General features: G+C 37.8%; 1 protein-coding gene across 8 annotated transcripts in view; it reads left to right on the top strand.

Annotated features, from left to right (window-relative positions):
- B3GALT1 (beta-1,3-galactosyltransferase 1) overlaps positions 1-25,959 on the top strand; it is a 617,370-nt gene extending 591,411 nt beyond the window's left edge. For 6 of the 8 annotated variants that reach the window (XM_058300693.1, XM_058300694.2, XM_071216309.1 and 3 more), the window contains one exon: positions 21,053-25,959. In XM_058300693.1, coding sequence (XP_058156676.1) covers positions 21,282-22,262 — 981 coding nt within the window. In that variant the 5' untranslated portion in view covers positions 21,053-21,281 and the 3' untranslated portion in view covers positions 22,263-25,959. Of the gene's footprint in view, positions 1-14,967; positions 15,048-21,052 lie in introns of those variants that run through there. The other 2 variants (XM_071216311.1, XM_071216312.1) reach the window with 2 other exon arrangements.
- Positions 25,960-26,172: the final 213 nt, after the last annotated feature.

Raw genomic sequence — 26,172 nt, 5'->3', positions numbered from 1 at the left:
TCACGCACATGCACAGAATTCCCATATAACACCCCTCTATCAACACACCACATCATGGAGGCACATTTGTTACAGATTATGAGATAATATCATCAGATTATTACCATGTCCATAGCTTACATTTGGCACACTTTTTCCATACTCCCATATTATCAACACAGTACATCTTTGGCATAGATGCAGGAATATTATATCATTACTATTAATCACAGCCCATAGATCATTCCACTTGTGTTTTTCCCATGCTTCTCCACAATCCCACCACCCTGCAAGACTGATGTAAATCTGCTCTAGCTCACAAAGGACACTCTTCGATCTGTACCATCAACCACAATTCTCAATTCACTTCTGGGTTTACTGTGTTATTCGGTCCCTAGATTATTTTCTAGCTTTCTGTCCATTGCCATTTATATCCCTAGACTACCATTTTTAGCCACATTCCCATTTATAAACAGCCTGTTATTCACTGTAAGGTGTTATCATCAACTCTATACATTTCCACACCTTTACAGTAAGGTTAATTAAAACTTCTACATACATTAAACATCAGTAGTACATATCAGTCCTTCTCTTATCTCCTTTAAGAATCCACCACCTACTACCAGATCTTGAAGATATTTTCCTACATTTTCTTCTAGAACTTTATGGTTCTTGCTTTTATAGTTAAGTTTTTGTTCCATTTTGAGTTAATTTTTGTATAAGGTATAAGATAGGGGTCCTCTTTCTTTCATTTGGCTATGGATATCCAAATCTCCCAATATCATTTGTTGAATGGCCCATTCTGCCTATGCCGGGTGGGTTTGACTGACTTGTCAAAAATCTCTTGACCCTAGATGTGAGGGTCTGTTTCTGAGCCATCATTCAGTCCCATTGGTGTATGTGTCTGTCTTTATGCCAGTACCATGCTATTTTTACCACTATAGCTAGGTAATATGATTTAAAGTCCAGAAGTGAGAGACCTCCAACTTCGCTTTTCTTTTTTAAGATGTTTCTGGCTATTCTGGATTCCTTATGCTTCCTAATAAATTTGATAATTGTACTTTCCATTTATTTTTAAACTGCTGGTAGAATTTTTATCAGGATTGCACTGAATCTATATATCAATTTGAGTAGACTTGATATTTAGTCTTCCAATCTGTGAGCATGGAATGTTCTTCTAATTATTTATGTCTTTTTAAATTTATTTTAACAAGGAGTTGTAGTTTTCTGAATACAAGTGCTTTACATCATTGGTTAAGTTTATTCCTAAATATTGGCTTTTTTTGGCCATATTTTATTTTCATCACTCTTTTGACACTCAGTTACTTTTACTGATATAATCTTCATTTCTAGACTCTCCTCCAAGGCTCTCTCTCCTGTTTTTTCTTTTCAGGCTGTAGCACAACTTTTAGTATTTCCTGCAAGGCCAGCCTATTTGCTATAAACTCTCTCAGTCTCTGTTTATCAGTGAATATTCTAAACTGGCCCTCATTTTTTAAAGACAGTCTTGCCAGATATAAGATTCTTGGCTGGAAGTTTTTCTCTTGCAATATCTTAAATATATCAAAACATTGTCTTCTTGTCTCCATGGTTTCTGCTGAGAAATAGGCACTTAATCTTATTGAGTAGCCCTTATATATGATGCATTGATTTTCTCTTGCTGCTTTCAGAATCTCTCTGTCTTTGGTATGTGACACTCTGATTAGTTTGTGTCTCAGAGTTGGTCTATTCATATTTTTTCAGATGGGAGTATGTTGTGCTTCTTGGATATGGATATCCATGTCCTTCACAATGGTTGGGAAATTTTCTACCATTATTTCTTCAAATATTTCTTCTGTCCCTTTTCCCTTCTCTTCTCCTTCTGGGACACCCATGACATGTATATTTGCATGTCACTTGCTGTTGTTTAGTTTCCTGAGAACTTGTTCAATTTTTTCCATTCTTTTCTTCATCTATTATTTTGTATGTTAGATTGTTTTCAGAGGCCATTTCTTCAAGCTCACCTATCCTTTCTTCTACCTCCACAAATCTGCTCTTATATGATTCCAGTGTATTTTTTATTTCATTTATTGCACCTTTCATTGCCATAAGATCTGCTATCTTTCTAAGTATACTTTCAAATTCTTCCGTGTGCTCATCCAGTGTCTTCTTTATATACTTTTCTCTTTAACCATCTCATTGAATTTGTCAAGGATATTTGTTTGAACCTCTATGATTACTCGTCTCAACTCTTTTATGTCATTTGGAGACTTATCTTGTTTCTTTAACTGGGCCATATCTTCCTGTTTCTTGGTATGGGTTGCAGTTTTTTCTGGCATCTTGGCATCTGGCTTAATAGAGTATTTATTCTAGGTGTAGTTTCCCTCTTTAGTTTAGGACTTTCTTGTCCTTTCTCCCTTGGCAGTTGTGTAGTAGGAGCCAAGGATGTAGTTGGTGCTATAAGCTGTGGAGGCTCACGCTGCCCTCATTTCCCCAGGGACCAGTGAATCTTCTCCCAACTTTCTCCTTTGCCAGAGATAGGGACAGAGCCATAGCTGTGTGTAATAATCTAAGTCATGCAGACCTAGACTGTAGTGGCCCAGAGAGACTGATGAAACTTCAAGTCCATTTCTCCCCTGCCTAGGGCAGGAATGAAGCTGCAAGTGTGGGCAGCAGTCTATGCCATGTGGGTCCAAAATGACTGCAGTTGCCCCAGTAAACTTCCAACTATTCCATCTGCCTGCTGAATGTACGTGCAGTTACCCTGAGAGGCTAGTGCAGGGCCCACCAGCTTCTTCCCTGCTAGAGGTGGGGCTGACGCCTAGGCTAGGGCTACAGGCCTATCTGGGTGAAAGAAGCAAGTCCCTACTGTGATTTTCCATCAGCCTGGCTTCCCCTGATTCAGGGGGTGGAGTCAAAATGGTGTCTATTGTCCTCTTTCTGACTTGGACAGGTTCAAACTTTAGCTGTTCTTAGGGTTATACTTTAGCAAGCTGAATTTACTAACCAGTAGCTGAAATCCATGGCCAACCGTCTCTTCCTCCCCTGTTTTTGGGAAATGGAGTTTCCAAATCCAGCCACAGTATAGCTCCTGAGGGGGTTTGTGTCGCCCAAGTAGAATGATCACTGGCCTTCACAGCATGGCCTATATTTTCTTGGAGAGGCTGGTGGTGGGGCTGGGGCTTAGGCTAGAGCTGAAATCTGATATGGATGAAAAGAGGCCAGCCCCTATCAGCACTGTGATTTTCAGTCCATCTGCTTCCCCTTGTGCCAGGGGCGGAATAAAAATGGTGGCTACTGGCCTCTTTCTGACTTGGACATGTTCAAACTTTAACTGTTCTTAGGATTATAGTTTAGCCTACTGAATTTATTAATCAGTAGCTGAACTTGGTGCCCAATCAGCTCTTCCTCCCCCAGTTTTGGGAAGTGGAGCCTCCAAATCCAGCTGCAGAATAGCTCCTAAGGTAGCATGTGCCACCAGTAGAGGATTTGCACAGCCTCCATGGTGTGCTCTACTTACAAATCTTCTCTGCAGATGGGCAGTCTACTCCTTCCATTCTTTCAAGGACATTGCAGGATGCCCTTCTGGTGTTCTGGATCCCCCAAACAGGTGCATTAAATATCTCTGAGTAATTACTAACTACCCTGTAGCACAAGCCTACTCTAGGAGTTCCTTACTCTGCCACCATCTTGCTGGTTGTCTCTAGGACTTTGTTTTGAAGGGCACAGAGAGGCATGGGAGAGCACTCAAGCTAGAAAATGCCTTTCATAAATGCTTGCTAAAGAATATGGTCCACTTATCTATGACTTTTGTTTATATTACTGATGGAGGACAGATAACTCTTCAACACTATCTAGAAGCCATTTACCTGACAAATTTATTCATCACTTACAATGTTTGTTGCACTCTGCTATGCCTAGCCAAGAAACATTATTATGGACATAATAATGAGAGTCATGAAAATAGTGATAAAACCAGATAAATCTTTACCTTATAGGGGTTATAGTTTATCAGAGAGACACAATTAAAAGCAGTTCAGGAAACTAGTCTATTGATTGAAGGATCTTCCCAGAGGACATAAACAAGCAACCTAAAATGCAATCAATGATGTAGTCATGAGGATAAAGAAATGATGAAGTTTGGTGGAGAAAAAATGTAATCATGACCAATGACTCCCTTTGCTTTCTCAGTTTCAGCTCCATCCTACCATGGTTCTGACACTCTGCCGTACTGCACAGCTGTCTATATGCCAAATTAATTAAATAACTTAACACTTTTGTTTCTTTGTTAATGTCCTCATCTTATCATTAAAGACCTTTCCCTCCTTCACCCATTTTTTTCTCCTACTGAGATTTCTCTATTATTTTTTTATTTGAGGTTTAAGTCAAATTCTGTCTCTTCTATAAATCTATCTCAAACATCCCATCAATAATTAGCTATTTCAGTTATAGTAGCATGCAAGTTTTACCTCTATTTAGCTTCTATTATTCCCAAAGAGATTATAGTTAATATGGCTATAAGTTCCTTAAAGTAGGGAATTTGTGTTTTAGTTTATATATTTAGTTTATAAATTTTAGCAGTGGGATTGCCAAATAAAATGAATGAATAAGTGAAAATAAAAGCAAAGAAATCCCTCTTCAATATGAAAAACAAAGGGTAGAAATTAACTGTGTTCAGCATACCTCCAAACCTGCCAGAAGGCACATAGATAGATGCTGGCACATGTGATTATATAAGTAACATCACACAAAAAAAGAAACAAATGGGATTTAGCAATTCTGAGGAGTGTATTTATGCTGGCCTATTTTACAGAGAAGGCTGCATAGATTACAGTGAATTTGCCTGGGGAAAGGAACACAAGAGTTCTCTGAGAGAGATAATCAATTGTCATCCAGGGCAGCATCACTGAGAAACAAGAGGGCTATGTGAACTCCTGTCAGGGGACACTTGCCATCCATTTTTTAAGACAGTATGGAGACAGTAAATAGCTTTCAAACATAATACTGAATTCAAGAGTGTGCTTCCACATGCCCAGTCCTATGACACGTTTTCCAAGGTAAAGAATAGAGTAATCTATTTATTTTATGGTGATATTAATAGTTCTCTTGAGCAATATCAAAGTGGCCAGCAAAAAATAATAACAAAAACTAAACTGTGTATGACATTTTAAAGTTTACCTTGCACTTCACAACCAGCCTGCAAATTAGATTATCATCAACTAATTTTCTGCATAAAAAGGAGAGAGAATGGTGTGTAGCTTAGGGTTGTTAGTTGCAAACAAAAGAATTCACTCTACCAGTTTAAGGAAAAAGGGACTCTCTCTGGGAAACAAACGCAGGTTTGGTTGCTACTCAACCAGAACAACATGGTCATGAACAACATAGCCAGTGATGATGATGATGATGATAATAATAATAATAATAATGCCTGAAAATTCTTAGGCTTTGCTTTTTTTCATACAACATTGCCTCCACTCATACCTCTGATGTTCACATTTGGAGGTGGAATATTCTATCACAGCAGTTCCAGAAGACTCAGACAACTTTTTCATTCCGTATGCTTTCTAAATGATCCAAATAACCTGCAAGCAGCTGTCATCTCGTTTTGCTCACTCCTGTGTCCATATCTTGCCCAGAGGCATCCCATTGGTAGAAACTAGTTCATCTGCCTTTATCCTAGTTGTAATGGAGCCTCAGAAATTTGGTTTGAGGTTTTAGTTTCTATAGTCCAAGAAGGAAAGCTAAAGGGGGACTGGAATAGGGGATGATCTAACTAAACTACAGAAGGGATATCTCGACATGCCCCACACTGCTAGATGCCTAGCAATTTCCTCAAGTGGAAGCCTCCTGTATTTTTTTTTGGACTTATCTTCTGCCATCGCTCATGCAAATGCCTTACCAACAAGTCTACAGTAGTTGCTACTTACCCCGCACTTGCTTTACCAAACAACTGGGCACCATTACCTGGCAGAGTTGACACATTAGCTTAACCATCACATCTTGATTTAACAAATCTTAGCAAATCACAGTAATAGTGGACCATAGTTAACCTAACAGCCATGAGAACAGTTACCCTTTTGACTGAAGAGACACGGTAGAGAATGACGAGTTTTTTCCCTTTGATTTCTGATGATTTTACATTTGTATGGATCCATATGTTAAAGGAAAGTGATTATTTCCTTTCAAAACTGACCTGTTTCCAATTATACTTTGAAACCTTCACTAAATTCTACTTATACAAAACTTTCAAACTATCTTATGCACCTTCAAATTATGTACTAAGGAAAAAGGAAAGTAAGTAGCTTTAAATCTCTTAGAAAATCATGGTACCATCTGTCTAGGATTTACTGCAGAAATGACTGCTAAAATCCAACCCTGAAACAAAGAAGTACCTAAAAACTTCATGAAAAGTCATCTCTAATGGGCCAAGAAAAGAGCATGCTTTAAATAGGACTTTATAAAATTTTTATAATTTCAGCAACAGTCCCGGCATTTCAAATATAAAGAAAATCAGAACTGTGTAGGTGAACAAAAAGTACAGAATCTTCTTTTTTTAACCTTTTGCTTTCATTAGCAAAATCTGTCCAAATGCCCAAGTGTGTCTATGATACAAATATCTCTGTTCAAGAAATTGGACTTAATCATTTGTTCTAAAGTATATTTTCTACAAAAAAAGTAGAAAGAAGGCAAAATTTTCCCCACTTTGATATAACACTTAGACCCTGACTAAGAAAAATAATAGTGTGGAGATTTGGAAGGAATATTAAGGTCATCGATCTTTCTGGTTCACTTTTCTGGTGAACATGCTTGGAAAGTTGTTCTAGAGAGAAAGCTCCTCGTGCTAATGATGCTGAAGGAAGGGCAGAGGACAAGTTTGTAGAATGTAAAAATCTAGCAGAGGAGAAAGAAAAGATAACATGTGAGGCAACCAGAAAGGTAAACAGAGAAACTCGAGAGTGGAGTAGGAAGTAATCCTGGGAAGCTTTTCAAGAAGAGTGACTCATAGTGTCAAAAATAGCTGAGAGTAGGGATGCCAGGACTGGGAATGCTTCTTAACTTTCATCAGAATGGCCGGCCTCATGCACCATGCTGATATATTACAAGACTGAAATAGGTGAGGGAATAGAGGAGAAACAGCAGAGAACATTCATTTACGAGCTATGGCTAGGAAATTGATGAGAAAATACGATAATAATTGAGAGTGATGTTAGGGTCAGGAGAAGATTTTGTTGTTATTGTTGTCATTTTTCTAAGCAAAGACAAGCACTTTGGAGGCAAAAGAGGAGCCGCTGGGAAGGTAGAGAATAACAAACACCAGTCTGAGAGAAGGGTCTTTCATCAAGTGGATTTAGAAAACATGAATTGGTAAATGGCAGAATTTCAGACCAGTAAGGATTGATGCAATTTTGAAACTAAAAGAGATTTTCAGGGGGATAAAAGGGTTCCAAAGAGATTTCATGGCAGTTCTAAGACTGACATCTTTTTCTGCTGACTGTCAATTCTGTGCTTTTTTCAGAAGACCACATTGTCCCTTTGATTATGAGACCCTTCCTAACTATATTTTAAGGCCCAAGATGATAGACAATAGTGGGAATTTAAGCAGTGAAGAAGAGAGGATGGAGAGGTGATGAAGGAGACTTGGAAAATAAAGGCTTTGGGGAAGATGACTATTAAAGTCCCTGCCCAGGGAATCCAAGTTAGAGGAATTTAGTATAGCCTAAAAAAGATTTAAGAGCTAAGTTGATTGTGGCAAAGAGGTCAAGACATCGATAGGACGTAAATTGGCAGATTGGATATCAAACCATAGGGGAAATAAGAATCTTTAGCAAAATGGAAGTTGTGAAAACAGGGGCAATGAATAGAAATAGAAAGCTCAGGTATAAAAGAGTGTCCGGTGAGGGTAATGCTGAGCCATGTTGGGATCAGCTGAGGTGTGAAGAAACATCACAGAGGACAGAGGATGAGAGTGAAGCAAAGGATAGCATTTTCATCTAATTAGGCTATAAGTATTTAAGAAAATTATACATAACACCTCAGATTTCAGAAACTAAAAGGCACAGTTTAAAACTACTGTCTCTGTCATCCAGGCTTTCCTTTGAGTACATTTCTAGAATAATTCCTAAATCTGATTCTAAGTCTAAAAATTGATAAGTATCATTGTTAACTGATTACATGATAATACACTTTGTCATATTACCTTTTTTTTTTAAGATTTATTTATTTATTTCTCTCCCCTCCCCCCCCACCCCGGTTGTCTTGTTCTCTGTGTCTTTTTGCTGTGTCATCTTCTTTGTCCGCTTCTGTTGTTGTCAGCGGCACAGGAATCTGTGTTTCTTTTTGTTGCGTCATCTTGTTGCATCAGCTCTCTGTGTGTGCAGTACCATTCCTGGGCAGGCAGCACTTTCTTTCGTGCTGGGCAGCTCTCCTTACGGGGCGCACTCCTTGCGCACGGGGCTCCCCTACGTGGGGGACACCCCTGCGTGGCAGGGCACTCCTTGCGTGCATCAGCACTGCACATGGGCCAGCTCCACACGGGTCAAGGAGGCCAGGGTTTGAACCGCAGACCTCCCATGTGGTAGACGGATGCCCTAACCACTGGGCCAAGTCTGCTTTCCTGTCATATTACTTTTTGGATAGGTTCTATTACAACCTTTCTTCCTAAGGAAAAAAATACTTGAATTTATATTTTCATTGGCTTTGTCTTACAACTAAAAATAAAAAGCATTGTGTAGCCATTCTAGGCTATTTTAGTGTACGTAGAATGTTAATTATGGCTACATAAGTATGCTGAAGGCTATTTAAATCTGGTATATTTTTAATACTCTAAAGCTATATTTGAAAAATTCTTTTTTTACATCACATTTGTGCTAATTGTCACAATACTCATAATAGCATTTCCTCTCCGTCCTATACCACTTTTGTTTACACATGTGCAAGACCTTTTCATATTGGCACTATAAAATTAAATTGAAAGCTTCTTAGGAAAACAGTCAACTGTAAATACCAAACTTATTTTTCCTTTTCTAAAACAGTCAACTAAAAAAATGTTCTTGCACCAATTAGTGAAGATGAGTTAAATGATTGTTCCTCATGAAACACTTTATAGACAATCTCTCTGGACTCATTTTTATTTATTATGTTGTATTAATACTGAAATACCTTAACTTCATGTAGCATTTTTTAACATAGAAAAGATTTTCAAATGTATTATTTCACTTGATCTTTATAATTACTCTGCAAAGTATGGCCAGATATTCTCATCCTCATTATAGGTGAGGAAACAAAGGTAGAGAGATGCACACAGCTCAGAACTGATGACAAAAAAAAAATGGAACTTAAATCCAGATCTTCTAGTGCCATAAGTTTGACTTCCTACTTTAATTTCCATTGACAGCACTTCCATGAAATTATTTTTGTCTATCATGTATTCCAAAAAATTGATATTTTATAAAGGGGCATGTGAGTTGGGAAAAAAAGGGAAAATCAAAACTGCAATTTCTCTTCCATACTTTTATTAGTTGCTGTGTGGTACTAATGTCATTCTTTGAAATCTGACCTAAAATCCCTCTGTGATGTATTCCTTATGGAATATCCCCATTGACTTTGTAAATGTTAAATACACTAACATCTTTCTGATTTCTAAATTGTTCATTTTCATCAGCCTTCCCAAAACTAATGGGTCAAATGAATATTTCTTGTATCATATAACTCATCATTTTAAAAGTCTCCCAGCTGCTGATTATATTAGTAGGATGCTTTCCTCGCATCCTCTTGCACATTTCTAATAATAATAAAAAATCCTGGTCTACCATTCCCAGTGGAGAAGCCCCACCCAATGCCTGATCAGTTTGCCAGGTTGCCAGGCTTCTATGATTAAATAAGTGATTGCTCTGCCCATTGTGAAAAATGTGTCTTATATAAGGCAGTCAAGACACAATATCCATCACTGCAAATGAAGCCAAGCACTTATTTGAAATAATGAGATATCCTCATTTTCATTTTCCCTGAGAGGATTGTAGCTATGTTGAAAAAAAAAAAATGCTCTGAGTTCTAGAACTAGGGCAACACATTGATTTGAAGAAGATATAATCTTTCCTTCTAATTTGAGTTGTACATTCTCTTCAGTGAAAAAGAGTGTGGTTTTCAGAATAGCAAGAGCACTAACCTTCACAAAGATATCTTCACCCCAATCACACCTCTTTCAAGTTGGCCCCCAATCTTCCAAATGCAGGGATTTGTCAAGACCTTTTTCAGTAGATTTCAACATATGTTGAACTAAAAGGAGAAGAGTTCAAATCACTTTTTCCAGATTTGGGAGGGCAATGATTTCGCTGCCAGGTTATGGTGTATAATACCTTTTCCTTTCCTTTACTTCCTCATGGCAAATGATCTGTTGGATAAATTCAATTATGAGTCTCTTTGAAAGGACTCATAATTAAATTTTACAAGGAACAAATCAGGTCTTTGTCTTTCTGAGGCCAAGGAGTCAGAACACTTACTTTTACGAGCATCCAGGGACTTCTATTTCTATGGCTTGGTGCCTTACACAGCCAACGAGGCTTGCTTAAAAGAAAGCTCTGCGATTTGCAGAGATAATAAGTTAGCAAGCTGTATAGCATAATGGTTTATGAAATTCTTCCTTCAAGGACCATTATCTGATATTAGTAGTGCTTTATTTCTTCCTCTCCTGTGCTTATTTAGAGCATAATTACAAAAGCAAGGGAAAGGGAAGGAGTTGGGGCTCAGGATAACCATACGCCAAATTAATGTACCTGACTAGAATATCTGGCCTCTGGGGCCCATTTATCAATTAGTTCTGTTGCCTCTATTTCCCCACAGAATGACCTGTATCATATACCAGCTCTAATGAAAGCCATTTGAGATCAAAACATTCTTCAGAAAGGATCTCTTTTATTCCCTTCAGTATATTGATGTAATATACAGCCAGTTCCTCATCCATTTGAAGGGCATTTCATAAGCACTAGTAGTTATTTCTCTTTATTTCCTTTTCTTACTTCTTTCCACCCTCCCTCATTGCAAATGATCTGTTGAATAAATTCAATTGAGTCTTCTTCCCTCCTTCCCTCCTTTTCTCCCTCCTCTGTCTTCCTTCCTTCCTCCCTCCCTTCCTTCCTTTCTCCATTCATCCAGGTTCAGCAAAGATTAAAACAAACATAGCAAGGCATTCTGTTCTCAATTCAAATGTCATCTCCAATTTATCTCAAATAGTTCCCTTCCTGCCTTCCCCTGTTTTTTCTTTCCTTTCTTTCTTCCCTGTCTTTATCTTGTTAAATTAGGTTTATCTTTTTTCAGCTGACTCATCTTCCTGTACCATGATTTTAAAGTTACTATGGCTAATTTTTATGTTAAAACTACTTTTGTAATGCCACAGGGTCGGTGAATATCCAAAATTGGTTCTGAGTAATAGAAATGCTGGTAGTTTGCAATGACACTTGAGATTTGTCTTTTTTCTCCAGAAGCTAAGGCAGTATCTTGGGAACTTTGGGCCCCCAAATTTTGGAAAATGTACCGTAGTCCACGTTTTCAAACGATCAGGGGAAAAGGAGGTGGCAGGAGCAGAGCAATGCCATATTCCTCACATGGCCTTTAAAAAATAATCTGTACTGGCTTTTTCTTTTTAACCTAGGAAGAAACCAATTATTGTTTCTCCTTTCACACTCAAGTTTCATTCTTCCCTAAATACTAATGACAATATTTTCCCCCTTTAAAAGTTGGTTTACCAAAAATCAAGAATTTATCTAATCAAATCAGGAAAAGAAAATATAAAGGCACAAACTCCTGTGAAGCAAAGTATTGCATTTTGTTGGTAATGTAGGTCTCTAGAAGCAGGGATGTTTGCAAGAGCAGGAGGAGTGACCATGGGTGGGAAGCACAAAGCCAAGAAGAACCAAATGACCAGGGAGGGACAAAGATCAAAAAGAAGATGCTTCTAATTAAGCATTAATCCCAAGATGCCATGCAAAGAGACAAAAACTGAATAAAACATGCACAGACTGAACCAGATACAAAGCATTCTGTTCTCAGCTCAAATGTCACCTCCAGTTTATCCAAAGTAGCCACTCTCCCCTTCCCACCTCTGTCCATTCTCCACCCCTTACTCCACTTTATTTACTTCGTAGCACTAATACTACCTGAAATTATTTTTGCATTCATTTATCATGTGTTTATTTTCTGCCTCCCTCTCCTAGAACATAAGCTCCCCATCTTTCTCTCTAGCTCATAGCCCAGTACCTTGTACCTAGTAAGTGTTCAGTTATTTGATGAATAAATGAAGTAGATATGAGAATTCAGGGGAAGTAAGAACATGGAGATATTCCTTGAGAAACCAGAAAGTGGAAGTAGGCTATTTGGTGAGGGTCATCTGCAGCCTTGCCCATGAATAAAGGGAAAATAGAAAGATTACCACACCAATTTAGTGTAAATGATAACCAGGATACAGGAAAGCAGTGCTGACCTGTACCTACCTTAACCATGATGGAGATGGACATGATACTAATATCCAAACCATGTACAGTTCACCAAAGAAACAGTGACCATTGACCCCTAGATCTTACTTCTGGCCACACAAGAAAAGAGAACTTTACCAAATTGTGTGTGTTTTAACAAATTATTCAAAATAGCAGACAATCCACCTTGAGATTTCTATGAGAAACATGTGCTTCCTAAATTAATCATTCTTCCCCACTAACTTTCTGAAAGGTGAAGGTGGAGAGTTCTACAAATGATGTATCTGTGATACAGTAAGGCATCTGGGGGAAAATTCTTTCAAGTGTTCAATTTAATGTTTGTATTTGGAGGGATTTGTATTTAAGGGAATGACAAGTTAATGTGTGTGTCATCAGTGTCTGTGGTTGTGGTAGAGCTGCAAAAAGGAATGACGAATGTTATATGTGCAAATTTCTATTTTACTGATACATTAACTTGTACATTAAACAGAATTTTCAAAAAATCTTGTAAATCTGAAAGAACTCTCAGGAAGATTGTGCTTTGGGACATTCAGCTCCTTCACCCAAACTTTCAGCTGACTTATTTTCTTTGCTTTTCAGTGGGCCCTTGGGTTTGAGTTTTCTAGTAAGAAAACAGAATTCTCTTGCAGGAAGATCTGTACAATGCATATGAGGACAGTGGGTTAACAAACCAAAAAACTTACTACTAACCTGCTTATTTATAAGAATTAATCAATATATCTGCTCAGAATCCAAAACCATGAACTGATGAACTGATGTAGCCCATCGGCCCCATTAGCCCTGCCCTTTGTTTGTATCATAATACCATCTGCCTTCATAGCACCCTCTCCCCAGTGACTCAAGCTGTTTGCTGTTGATCATTAATACCTATGACATATTTTGAGATAAAGCAGATGATATTTTTGCCCTTATTTTATATTTAAGGCTACAGAGGCACAGAAAAGCCACACAACAAGTTAGCATCACCCAAGAAGTAAAACCTGGGCATGCTAGCCCCTTACCAACTAGGTCATCCAGCTTAGATGAAATTGCTCATTAGAGATCAGTGCATCATGCTACTCTCTCTTCTCCTTAGCCATGTGACTATTTCTGGCCCATTGGACTCTTTTCATACTTGTTTTTATTGAGAAAGCTGTTTTGTTGTAAACAGAAAAGCCATTTTTCAGAACACTCTGCCACAGGTCTGCATTGCCTTTGGCCTCTCCTCAGTCTATGTTGGTTCCTCTCACATTTCAGATCCTGTTTTTTATTGGTGATCATTTTAATTTAGTATTGACCAAGATGTAATACATGTGTCTGAAGAAAAAATCTCCATAGAAATAGTGATTCTTCCTGTGGGTGTGTTTGTGTGTGTGTATGTACATGCACACCCATGCGTCTGAGTGTATTTCAGGCCTCAGGAAAGGGACCTGCGAGCTATTTCCAAGCCTCTTTGGTGGTTGCTGCTCCCTCCATTATCTTCAAGTTTTAATGTGCTCTTTACAAATCATCTTTTTTGTGTGTGAGCAAGCATCCCCGTGGAATTGGTGCAGTGCGGTGTGTAGCAAGCCAGAATGAACTAGAAAATCCAAACAAACTAAGAAAATAAATGCTTGGATCACAACTCACGATGTTCCCTGCCACCCTGGGATTTCCCATGCAGGATTATGCTTGTGTCCTAACAGGCTTGGGAAACATGAGAGGCTTGGAGGTTTAATTGTTTACCTATCCCTTCACTAGCTGTGTGCCCTTGGGCAAGCTACTTAGTAACTCTGAGTTTTCATACACTCATTTTTAAAATTAAGGGAATGACACCTCTCTTGCAACGTTGTAAGGAAAAAAGCTCTATAAAATATATGGCAAAGAAAATAGCACATAGCACAGTGTCTGAAATAGAATATATGTTTTTAAAATGAGAGCTACAATAACAATAATAAAAAGTATTGTGCCTAGCTGTCCTGAGAGAGCTGGTCAATCTTCTGTGGAAAAAAACTGTTTATACATACCTAGACCTTTTTCCTGCTCTCACCTGTTTCTCTTCTGTTTCTCCTTGTTTTAGCTCTAAACCATCCAGGTACCTGCATTTATGTAATCCCCTTACTCCAGGAAATCACATAAAAATGTATCTGAGGGAAACGGACTTTGGCCCAGTGGTTAGGGCGTCCGTCTACCATATGGGAGGTCCGTGGTTCAAACCCCGGGCCTCCTTGACCTGTGTGGAGCTGGCCATGTGCAGCGCTGATGCGCGCAAGGAATGCGTGCCACGCAAAGGTGACCCCCGCGTAGGGGAGCCCCACGCGCAAGGAGTGCGCCCGTGAGGAGAGCCGCCCAGCGTGAAAAGAAAGTGCAGCCTGCCCAGGAATGGCACCGCCCACACTTCCCGTGCCGCTGACGACAACAGAAGCGGACAAAGAAACAAGACGCAGCGAACAGACACCAAGAACAGACAAGGGGGGGGGGGGGGGGGAATTAGATAAATAAATAAAATCTTTAAAAAAAAAAAATGTATCTGATAACAAAAAATCTCACTTACTCTCCTTAGGCATAGAACTCAGGGAGAAACAAATCCTTAACATGGAAGAATGAATTGCTGTTGAAATCAGTGGATGGGATTTGAGGAGGGTAAAGTCTTCTCATATCCCTTAGATTGCATGGATAAGTGACCAGCAGCACCCTCACCATCTGACCCATTCCTATCTCCATATCCCCACCTCTCATTACCCCACCCTCTCCCCATAACCCTGTCTTCTTCCTTTATGCAACCATTTGCAGTCCTGGAACATTCTATGCTCTCTCTCATTTTATGCTTTTGCATATGCTGTTTCCTCCACTTAGAATGCCCATCCCCCAACCACGTAATTCCTAGTTGTTCTTTAAGATTCAGCTTAAACTACCTTTAAAAAATTTTTCATGGTATGATTTCCAGGGCCACCACATCATTTGACTCCAGGATGGGGTGAAGTAATGGGAGGCATATTGCATTCTGGAGTTGTACTCTACACAGTCTGCACCTCTGTGCCTGCCTCTCCCAGACTCTGTCCCTAACGCCATCTCTCTCTCTCTTGTATACTCCAAAAACTTGTGATGAAAATTTTTACCCCACTGCTTTAATCATTTATTTGAAATCTTCCCTCCTCTGAGTTCCTTGAGGCAGGAATAAGGGTTCTAATTCTATTTTTCCAATACCTCGCACACACCAGGCACTCAGTAAATGTTTGGCTATTTGGTTGATTGACAAATAATGAATTAAGCAATGAATGCATAAATCCAAGACTTGAACGAATGCTTCCCTATGGAGGTGGAGGCTAATAAATTGTGAAATTGACTATGTAAGGACAGATTGTAACATTCTTTTAAAAATGATCAAAATATAAAGTAGAGAGATCCTTCATTAATAACCTGATGAGCAATTCCAGAAGAGGACAAGAACATGTCAGGAGCTATGTAAGAGTCCCCTGGCATCGTACCAATAAGCAGCTCACAAATTAACAGGAAAGTGTTTAAGGGGACACAGACAGCACATGATAATGATAGGTTTGTAAGAATCAGATATGTAGGCTAAGATAATGGTGGAGAAAGTTTGATTTCTAGTACCATCTTGTGATTAACTCACAAACTTTTAGAATTGAAACAGAGCAATGTCTGTATATCCCAATTTGAGAAGCCCATTCTAAATGTTCCACTCCCAGTTTCACTTCAGTTTGCTTACTGTTTCGAAGCTTGATGCACATCACATCCTTCTTTTTATCAGCTTCAGTGTACCTTAGAGCAGAAATTTCCTCCAGAAGGCCAAGGATTTTGGAGCCTAGATTTAGAGAGTACTTACTATGGATTGGATGAAGGATTGACTATGCCTAGAATCATGCTGCTTAAAGTCATTCTAAAATTCATTAGTTAGGACAGTAACCACACTGAGTTATTGCTGGTCTCATACAGACCGTATGTCCACCGTCAACCCTTGCTTGGACAAGAGGATGTGTATTGTCTCTGCTGTTGCCCATCACATTTCTACATTTCATTATGACTATTGTGCTTAGAAGCATGATTTAGAATCTATATCCCCAGTTAAATTCTTTCATCTCCGTCAGTACATTTAAGGGCAAGATTTTCCTTAAAAACGACTTGGTTGAAATAGATATGTTACCTGCTATCTCTCTCTTCCAAGAATATCATACTCTAACTAGGAAAGAAGAGAAAATTTTTTACAGTAATGGGCTTTTTAACAAGGCATATATTTTTAACTGGCATGATAGGAGCTGAAGTTCAAAAAAGGATTAGAATTCCCAAAGAACTTTTTTTTTCTTTTCTTAATAAAAAAGTTACATGTTTACAGACAAATCATGCAGAAAGTACGGAGTTCCCATATACCCCCATCACACACATAGTTTTCCTTATTATGCAAAGTGTTAATTTTGCATTAGTATGGTAATTTTATTACAATTGATGAAACAACATTATTGTAATTATACTATTAAATATAGCCCAGAATTTACATTAGTGTTCACTCTTTGTGTTGTACAGATCTATGGTTTTTTTAAAAAAAAGTTTATTCTGGTAACATATGCAACCTAGATTTTCCTATTTTAATCACTTTCAAATATATAATTGAGTGGTATTAATTACAATCAGAATGCAATGCTACCACCACCATCATCCATTACCAAAACATTTTCTTCACCACAAACAGAAGCTCTCTGCCAATTAAGCGTTAATTCCCCATTTCCTACCCCTAACCCAGTATTGGTAACCTGTATTCTAATTTCTGACTCTCTGAATTTGCTTATTCTAATTATTTCATATCATTGGTGTCTGGCTTATTTAACTCAACACAATGTCTTCAAGTTCATCCATGTTGTCACATGTATCAGAATTTCATTCCTTTTACCACTGAATAATATTCCGTTGTATGTTTATACCACATTTGGTTTATCTGTTTATTGGTTGATGGACATCTGTGGTGCTTCCATCTTTTGACAATTGTGAATAATGCTAATGTGAACATCAACGTGCTAATAGCTGTTCAAGTCCCTGCTTTCAGTTCTTTTGGATATACACCTACAAGAGAGATTGCACGGTCATATGGTAATTCTACAGCTTTCCAAGAAACTGCCACCATACCATCGTCCATTGTGGGCTACACCATTTTAAATTCTCACCAACAATGAACAAGTGTCCCTGTTTCTGCACTTGTAATTCCTTCCTTTTTTTTCAGTAGTAGCCATTCTGGTGTGTGTGAAATGATATCTCATTGTGTTTTTGGTTTGTATTCCTAACGGCTAATGATGTTGAGTATCTTTTCACGTGCTTATTACAAATTCACACACGTTCTTTGGAGAAAGGTTTAGACAAGTCTTTTCCCATTTGTTAATTAGATTGTATTTTTGTTGTTGACTTGTCAAATTTCTCTATATATTCTGGATATTAGTCCGCATCATATCTTTTATTTCCATATGTGATTTCTCACATTGTATAGGTTGTCTTTTTACTTTCATGATAAAATCCTTTGATGTACAAAAGTTAAAAAAATTTTTTTAAGGATTTACTTTTATTTATTCCCCACCCCCACCCCACCCCCGCCATTGTCTGCTCTCTGTGTCTGCTTGCAATCTTGTCAGGTGGCACCAGGAATCCATGTCTTCTTTTTTGTGTCATCTTGCTGCATCAGCGCTCTGTATGTGCAGCACCACTCCTGGGCAGGTTGAGTTTTCTTTGCGCAGGTCTGCTCTCCTTGTGGAGCACACTCCTTGCACATGGGGCACCCCTACGCAGGGGACACCCCAGTGTGGCATGGCACTCCTTGTGCGTGGCAACACTTCATGTGGGCCAAACCCTGGACCTCTTGCTCTATCAGTTAAGCCACATCCACTTCCCAAAAAGTTTTAAATTTTGATGAAGTCCCGTTTATCTATTTTTCTTTTGTTCCTTATACTTTTGGTATAAATTCTAAGAAACCATTGCCTAGCACAATGACCTGAAGAGGCCTCTCTATGTTTTCTTCTAGGGTTTTTTTAGTTTTGGTTCCTATATATAGGCCTTTGGTCCATTTTGAATTAATTTTTTATATGGTGTTAAGTAGGGGTCCAACTTAATTCTTTTGTATATGATTATCCAGTTTTCCCAGCATCATTTTTTTAAGAGACTCTTCTTTCCCCATTGATGGACTTGGCACCTGTCAAAAATCACTTGGCCACAGAAGTGACTGTTTATTTATGAACACCCAATTCAGTTCCATTGGAACTATGTCTGCACTTGTGCCAGTGTCACACTGTTTTGATTTCAGTAGCTGTGTAATAAATTTTAAATTGGGGAAGTATGAATCCTTCTATTTCATTCTTCTTTTTCAAGATGGTTTTGACTATCTTATGAGAGACCCCTTAGCATTCCATATAAATTTTTGATTGGTTTTTCCATAAATGCAAAGAAATGTGTTGGAATTTTTATTGGGATTGCACTGAATTTGCAAGTTGCTTTGGATAGAATTGACATCTTGATATTTAGTCTTCCAGTGCATGAACCCAGAATATCCTTCCATTTATTTAGGTGTTTTAATTTCTTTCAGCAATGTCTTGTAGCTTTCCATGTACAAGTCCTTACATCCTTGATTAATATTATTCCTAATATTTGTTTTTTTATTTGCTATTGTAAGTGGAATTTTTTTCTTGATTTCCTCTTCAGAATGTTCATTATTAGTGTTCTAGACACCACTGATTTTTGCATGTTGATTTTGTACCTTACCACTCTGCTGACTTATTCTGTTAGTAGTTTTGTTGTGGATTTTTCAGGATTTTCTATGTATAGGATCATGTCATCTGCAAATAGGAAGTTTTACTTCTCCTTTCCTATTTGGATGACTTCTTTTTATTCTTGCCTAATTTTATGACTAGAACTTCCAGTACAATGTTGAATAACACTGTTGACAGTGGGTAATTTGTCTTATTCCTTGTTTTAGGAGAAAAGCTTTCAGTCTTTCATCCTTGACCCTTAGCTTTGGGTTTTTCATACATGCATTTCATCATAATGAGAAAGTTTCCTTCTATTCCTAATTTCCTGAGTATTTTTAATAAACAAAAGGTGCTAGATTTGGTTAAATACCTTTTCTACATCAATTGCAATGATCATGTGAGCTTTTTCCTTCATTTTATTAATGTGGTATATTACATTAATTGAGTATCTTATGAAGAACTACTCTTGCATACTTGGTATAAATCCCACTTGATCATGGTGTATAATTCTTTTAAAGTGCTGTTGGATTTGGTTTGCTAATGTTTTGTTGAGGGTTTTTGCATCTATATTCATAAGAGATATTGGTCTGTAATTTTCTTTTCTTCTAGTGCCTTTATCTGGCTATTTTATTAGGCCATTGATGATCTCACAGAGTAAGAGAGTATTACCTCCTTTTTAATTTTTTGGAAGAGTTTGAGTACATTGGTGGTAAATCTTGGAATGTTTGGTAAAAGTCACCAGTGAATTTTGGTTTTTTCTTTATTGAGAGGTTTTATCTTTCCTGTTTCTTTGTTTGTCTTGTAATCTTTTGTTGCATACAGTAAATTTTGATGGGATTTAGTCACTGAGATATCTGTTCCTTAAGTTTGTATCCAACTAGTGATATGATAAAGATTTACTGTAGTGCCAGGAGCTAATAGAAATAAGCAAAGCAACAGAAAAACCACTTTTAATTAGGCCAGTAAAAAATTACTGAGAAATGAGGGAAAAATGAAAAGTATTGGTACACACCCAAGATGTGGATGCAGGCATCCTCCAGGCAGAGTGATAGCAACAATTTTTTGATATGGCTAACAGTTAAAGTGCTCTGTCACATCTTTATCGACTCCCTCATTATACTCTTGCTATATTTATAGGCAAATGTAACTAAGTAAAAGAATTGAAAGGGGCCAATGTAATTTCATTAAAGAAACATGTGGGTGAAAACCACAAAAAGCAATGCCACTTAGACCAACTCCAAAATGAAGGCAGTTAGCTTTCTGAAAAGTCACTTGGCTGATGGTTTCACTAGGAGGTTTCCATGTGTGACATCACAGAAAACTGCGAATTGGCAACTAAGAGTTTGAAAGCCAAGGCCAGGAGAAAATTAGGAAAAGTTAAGACTTGCTTCTGAGTCAGAGCCAAGGGAGAGTCACAAGCCTTAGCAAACATTTTGCGGTGACGATTGGTACATTTTCAAATACAGTGATTGAGAAAGCAAAAAAGATATTCAGAATTGATTCCACAGAGTCGAACAAACAAATACTCAAACTTGGACAAAGGAAAAAGGGATTTGAGGCCATGAGTGAGACTCTTCTGCTTGAAAGAAGACTTTAGTGTCCAAAACTAACCACAAAGAAGGCTTCTTGGGAAGAGGAGGAAAATTATGTATTTTTAAATTTACTAATGTTCTGTTTACTTCATACTCATCTATAGCTTGTATATTTGTAAATTTGGGTATGTATAGATAGATAAATAAAACTTCTATCAAGGAGAGAGAAAAAGAAACAGGAAATTTTCAGTAATGATGGAAATGAATGATTATGTTTATTTTAATCATGGGTCATTCTTATACCTTTATTACATTTATTTCAGAAAGTAAAATGACAAAATAAATCTGAACAACTGCTTTCTTGATTTTGCAGAGAAAAGAGGAAGATATATGAGGCATGGAATACTCCATCAGGTTTGGAAGAAAGTAGAGTGAATGTAAAGATGCAAGACTGCCTCTAAGACCCATGAACACTCCCCCACTCTCGCTTTTCTATCAAACTGTAAGATTCATTAGTAACATGCGGCCTTTGCAAGACAAAAAGGAGCTAGTGCCAAGAAGGCATATTATTCAATATTTGGAATAGACGTGCTCTCAAGACAATGGCTTCAAAGGTCTCCTGTCTGTATGTTTTGACAGTTGTGTGCTGGGCCAGCGCTCTCTGGTACTTGAGTATAACTCGTCCTACTTCTTCCTACACTGGCTCCAAGCCATTCAGCCACCTAACAGTTGCCAGGAAAAACTTGACCTTTGGCAACATAAGAACTCGACCTATAAACCCACATTCTTTTGAATTTCTTATAAATGAGCCCAACAAATGTGAGAAAAACATTCCTTTCCTTGTTATCCTCATCAGCACTACCCACAAGGAATTTGACGCCCGCCAGGCAATCCGAGAGACGTGGGGAGATGAGAACAACTTTAAAGGGATCAAGATAGCCACTCTCTTCCTCCTAGGCAAGAATGCTGACCCTGTTCTGAACCAGATGGTAGAGCAAGAGAGCCAAATCTTCCATGACATTATCGTGGAGGACTTTATAGACTCCTACCATAACCTCACCCTCAAAACACTAATGGGGATGAGATGGGTGGCCACTTTTTGTTCAAAAGCCAAGTATGTCATGAAAACCGACAGTGACATTTTTGTAAACATGGACAACCTTATTTATAAACTACTAAAGCCTACCACCAAGCCAAGAAGAAGGTATTTTACTGGCTATGTCATCAACGGAGGGCCAATCCGGGATGTCCGTAGTAAGTGGTATATGCCCAGGGATTTGTACCCAGACAGTAACTACCCACCCTTCTGTTCAGGAACTGGCTATATCTTTTCAGCCGATGTGGCTGAACTCATTTACAAGACCTCACTCCACACAAGGCTGCTTCACCTTGAAGATGTATATGTGGGATTGTGTCTTCGAAAGCTGGGAATACATCCTTTCCAGAACAGTGGCTTCAATCACTGGAAAATGGCCTATAGTTTGTGTAGGTATCGCCGAGTTATCACCGTGCATCAAATCTCTCCAGAAGAAATGCATAGAATCTGGAATGACATGTCAAGCAAGAAACATCTCAGATGTTAGAATTTTTATCAATGTAAATATGTTTCTTTCTTTTTTTCTTAAGAAATGGGGCCTAAGGTATTAGTATTTTTCAGGTGTCACCAGGGGAAACAAATCAGTGAAGGGGTTTTGTAAAGTTTTTTCTTCCTGCTCGTAGTTCCTTTCTTTGATTACCAATTTACAAATATTAGGCTCTAGTCACAGAGAGAATACATGCATTAGAAAATCCAGCTTTCTCTCAGGTCCTAAGATATTGCCATTTATCTCAAAAAGCAAGTTCCAAACAACTTTTAGGATTTACATAATCAGGTTCTGTGCATCTGAGATGAAAATCTGGTTCTGAGAAAGTACAAATCATATCAATGTCTTCATACCATCTCTGAAAAAAAAGTAAATAACCTTAAAAAACAGTTCAGAAATGATGTACAGTCACATACAGTCAGGAAGATACACTGGATATGATTATTAATATTGTGTGTGATATTGTTACATTGAAATTTCTACATATATTGCCTTGCTACATTTTTAGTGTTTGTGGTTTCACCAAGAAATTGAACTTAGTGTTGGCAGGGAAGAAATAAATACATAAATAGAAATTTGAACTTAAGAATCAAATATTCTGTATATTTGGGAGTCAGTTCTGCTTGCTCATCCAAGGATTAAACACATGGTCAGTAGGTGGAATGTATATAAAATGCCTACTTAACAAAATAAACATGAAGTTTTTTTCTGTTGTTTTTTTTTTCCTCTTTCAAAACAAACATTGTGTGGTGCCTCCAAGGAGACTTTGCCAAATGTAATTTCACCTGCTTCTCTTCCATACAATATAAGTGCATTTTAGAGTTTCTGGATCATGCAGGCACATGTCTCCATCTGTAGAAAAGAAGTTAGTAGGAGGCAAGAAGAACAATAAATCACACTCAGAAAATAAAAATTCAAGTATGCATTATAATTACTATAAGCTTAGCAATAGTTTAAGATGGCCCTGCCACACTTTTGCAAAGCAAGTGAGATAATCATTAGCAGGTACCAAATTTGTTGAAAGATTTGCCCCTGCAATTAAGAGATGTTATATTCTCTAACATCTGACACATCCAAGTTTCCTTAGTGGCAGTGTGGTCATGAGGTGTTCTCAGGCTACTATGACTGAGGTTCAGGGGAAGAAAGAGTAGGGAAGCCTGGCATTGCTGCCATCGTGTTTTGGTTCTTGAGAGGTAGTCATCTTGATCTCGCTTTGCTTCAATATGCTCATTTATATAATTGCTGTACAAAACACCTACCTCTCAGGTACTGTGAGAGAAAATGACATTTGCTAAGTATTTTGAGGTCCCTAGTTTAAAGGTGCTATGTAACAAAATGTATAGTGCATTGTCCTAAATAATGAAATTATTACATAATTACAATAATCGTTATTTGTGATAATAATATCTTCTTAATATAAAATCTGCCAAGATCAACTATAAACTGGTGTACCTGATTCTTCTAAGACTTTGACTTTTCCTTGGGATTAAATTAGATATCTGAGGAAGCTTCAATTTCTCTGCCATTACTTCTGGTTTCAGTGAATAAGTTATTACTTCACTGCATTGCCTTGATATCCCAAGTTGTTGAAAGTGAAGGCAGCCACCTTTCTTTGGAAAAGAGGCTCTGGGAGGGTGGTACATTTCAGTACGTGAAACACTTGCTTTGCAAAATGCATCAGAACAACCTAGAATTCAGGAAACATTTGATCTGAAACCTTTCGCAGAACTTTGAAGCCAGGCAGAGCTAGCCCATCTTTATCAAAAGAATAGGCACTCACCAGACATTATCATGACCCACATATCACAGATCTTCTACCATTCATCAGTAAAGTCCCGTTTGTTTTCATGCAAAGAAAGCAGCATGACTGAGAGTACATTTTATGTTTTTGTTCTCCCAACCCCTGCAAGCCCCCAGAGAAGAGGATAGCAAATGTGTAGACAAAATGAACAAATGGAAGTCACGCCTATTTCTTGAAATCCCTTGATCTCTCATCCCCAGCCCAAAAGAGTCCTGCACCAAAACTTCCCATCCCTTCCTACAACTTCATCTTATGATCAGCAGGACTGCTGAGCTTGGTAAGAGGACAGAGGAGAGCTGGATCAACACAAGCCAACCTCCAGCCCTGTAGCCTCAACTGCTGTGAGTTCTGATCACTGGAAAAGTATCGTGACTTTGTACTTGATTCACCTTTCACCTGTGCAGCAGAATCAAGCCTCTGCCTCATCCCATTGCCGTGCATCTACCCCCTGCTCAGTCAAGTCACCGTTGCTGTCTAGGACTTACATGTTATAAACTTCATATGTACATCTATGAATTGAATAGAGCCCTAATCTTAAAAAGGAGCAAAAATCAGAGAATCGTATGTCTTAATGAACTATTTCTTGGCTTTTTTTTAAGGCTCTGTATTGCCCGTGTGACAAATATGTAAATATTCATCAAAGACCACATGTATAAATTTTAAGACTTTTTTTTCCTTCTCCCCAGTTGTATGTATAGCTAGAATCTGCTTGCTATGTTGTAACATTTCCTTCTGCATGGAGTTTGACAAGCCAAGGTCATTTGTCCAGTGTTTCAACAGCCTTAGGCATGTTTGCCCTTCATTTTTTGAATGTTCAAAAAAATGCTTAAGTCAAGTGGTCAGGAAAAAGCACTCATTTTCTGCTTTTGTTGATTTTCTGACACTGGCCAAATTATGGTTTCAGTTACTTGCTAAGTCATTTTATGGAATTCTTATCATTCCTCTGACATATACTTCAGATATTATTCTACTGGGACAGTTTTTACAAAAGCCTTCTGACTGCCCTCCCCCACCTATTTTATTATTATGCACTGGATAACAATAAGTATCAATAATCCCTCTCTGTATTCTTAATGTTTCTTTTTTTATTTATATTTTGAAAAAAGGCGTTATCTTTGGTGACTAGGTTGCGCAGCTTTGTGTCTTCTTATATTGGAGCAAATACCACTTTCACTATATTATATTGTATTTTTAAATATCCTTAATCAAAAAATGAAGAAAATCATTTTTGATTTGGATTAAATTCAGAAGAACAAAACCCCTTTGTGTGATATGATATGGGGAAAATAAACTCTTTTTGGAGAAGTGAGAGAAGGAGTTTTTCAATCAAATCTCTTCTATCAAAAGACAATGGAATATTTACATAAGGTGTCTGGGATTCATTTTCTACCTTTCCTAATATGTGGGTTTAGTGGGGGAATTGATTATGTCATTTCTTCTGTAAAGGTGAAGATAGTTTTTATAAGCAAAAAAGTAACTTGTGAATGACAGAAGTAATTTACTAGAAACGCTTGTTGATGATAATTGACGTTTAGGTATATCATTGTATATGAATGATTGTATTTATGTATTTATTTGTCAAAATTGTACATACTGTTTCACCCAAAGTAATTGTCTGTAAAAGTGCACTCTCCAGGTTTGTAGCACTATTTAGGGTTACATGGGTTGCCAATCAAGCTGCTAATCAGAATACTATTTTTTGTATCAATGTTATAAAACTGGAAAATGGCAAATCAATGTGAATGTGTCTTTACATTCAATTTCTTCATCTTCCTCTTGAACTGTTGATGAAAAGCACGATGCTAATGTATACAAACCATCTGTTGTGAGGAAGATTATGTTTCCATAAAGCTGATTTTTTAAACCATTGGGACAAATAAACAGAAGGAGATCATATTTTCCACTTTGCTTCTTTTTGCGCGAATCTCTTTGGTGTGATGTAGCATTAAAATTAGCCGATGCCCTGCCATTTCTCATTAACCTTCTCACAAACCCCATATATGTAATAGCTCAAACCATTCAGAGCTCATCAGCAAAAGCCCAGTGCAATTTAGTCAGTTTAGAGACTATTTGATCTAGTAGACCTTGGGCTACTCCAGAACTTAGGAA

Source organism: Dasypus novemcinctus, chromosome 7 (genome assembly GCF_030445035.2).
Source record: "Dasypus novemcinctus isolate mDasNov1 chromosome 7, mDasNov1.1.hap2, whole genome shotgun sequence".
In the NCBI taxonomy this organism is placed as follows: domain Eukaryota; kingdom Metazoa; phylum Chordata; class Mammalia; order Cingulata; family Dasypodidae; genus Dasypus; species Dasypus novemcinctus.
Note: the sequence above shows the minus strand (reverse complement) of the source record. Positions and strands in the feature narration are given on the sequence as shown.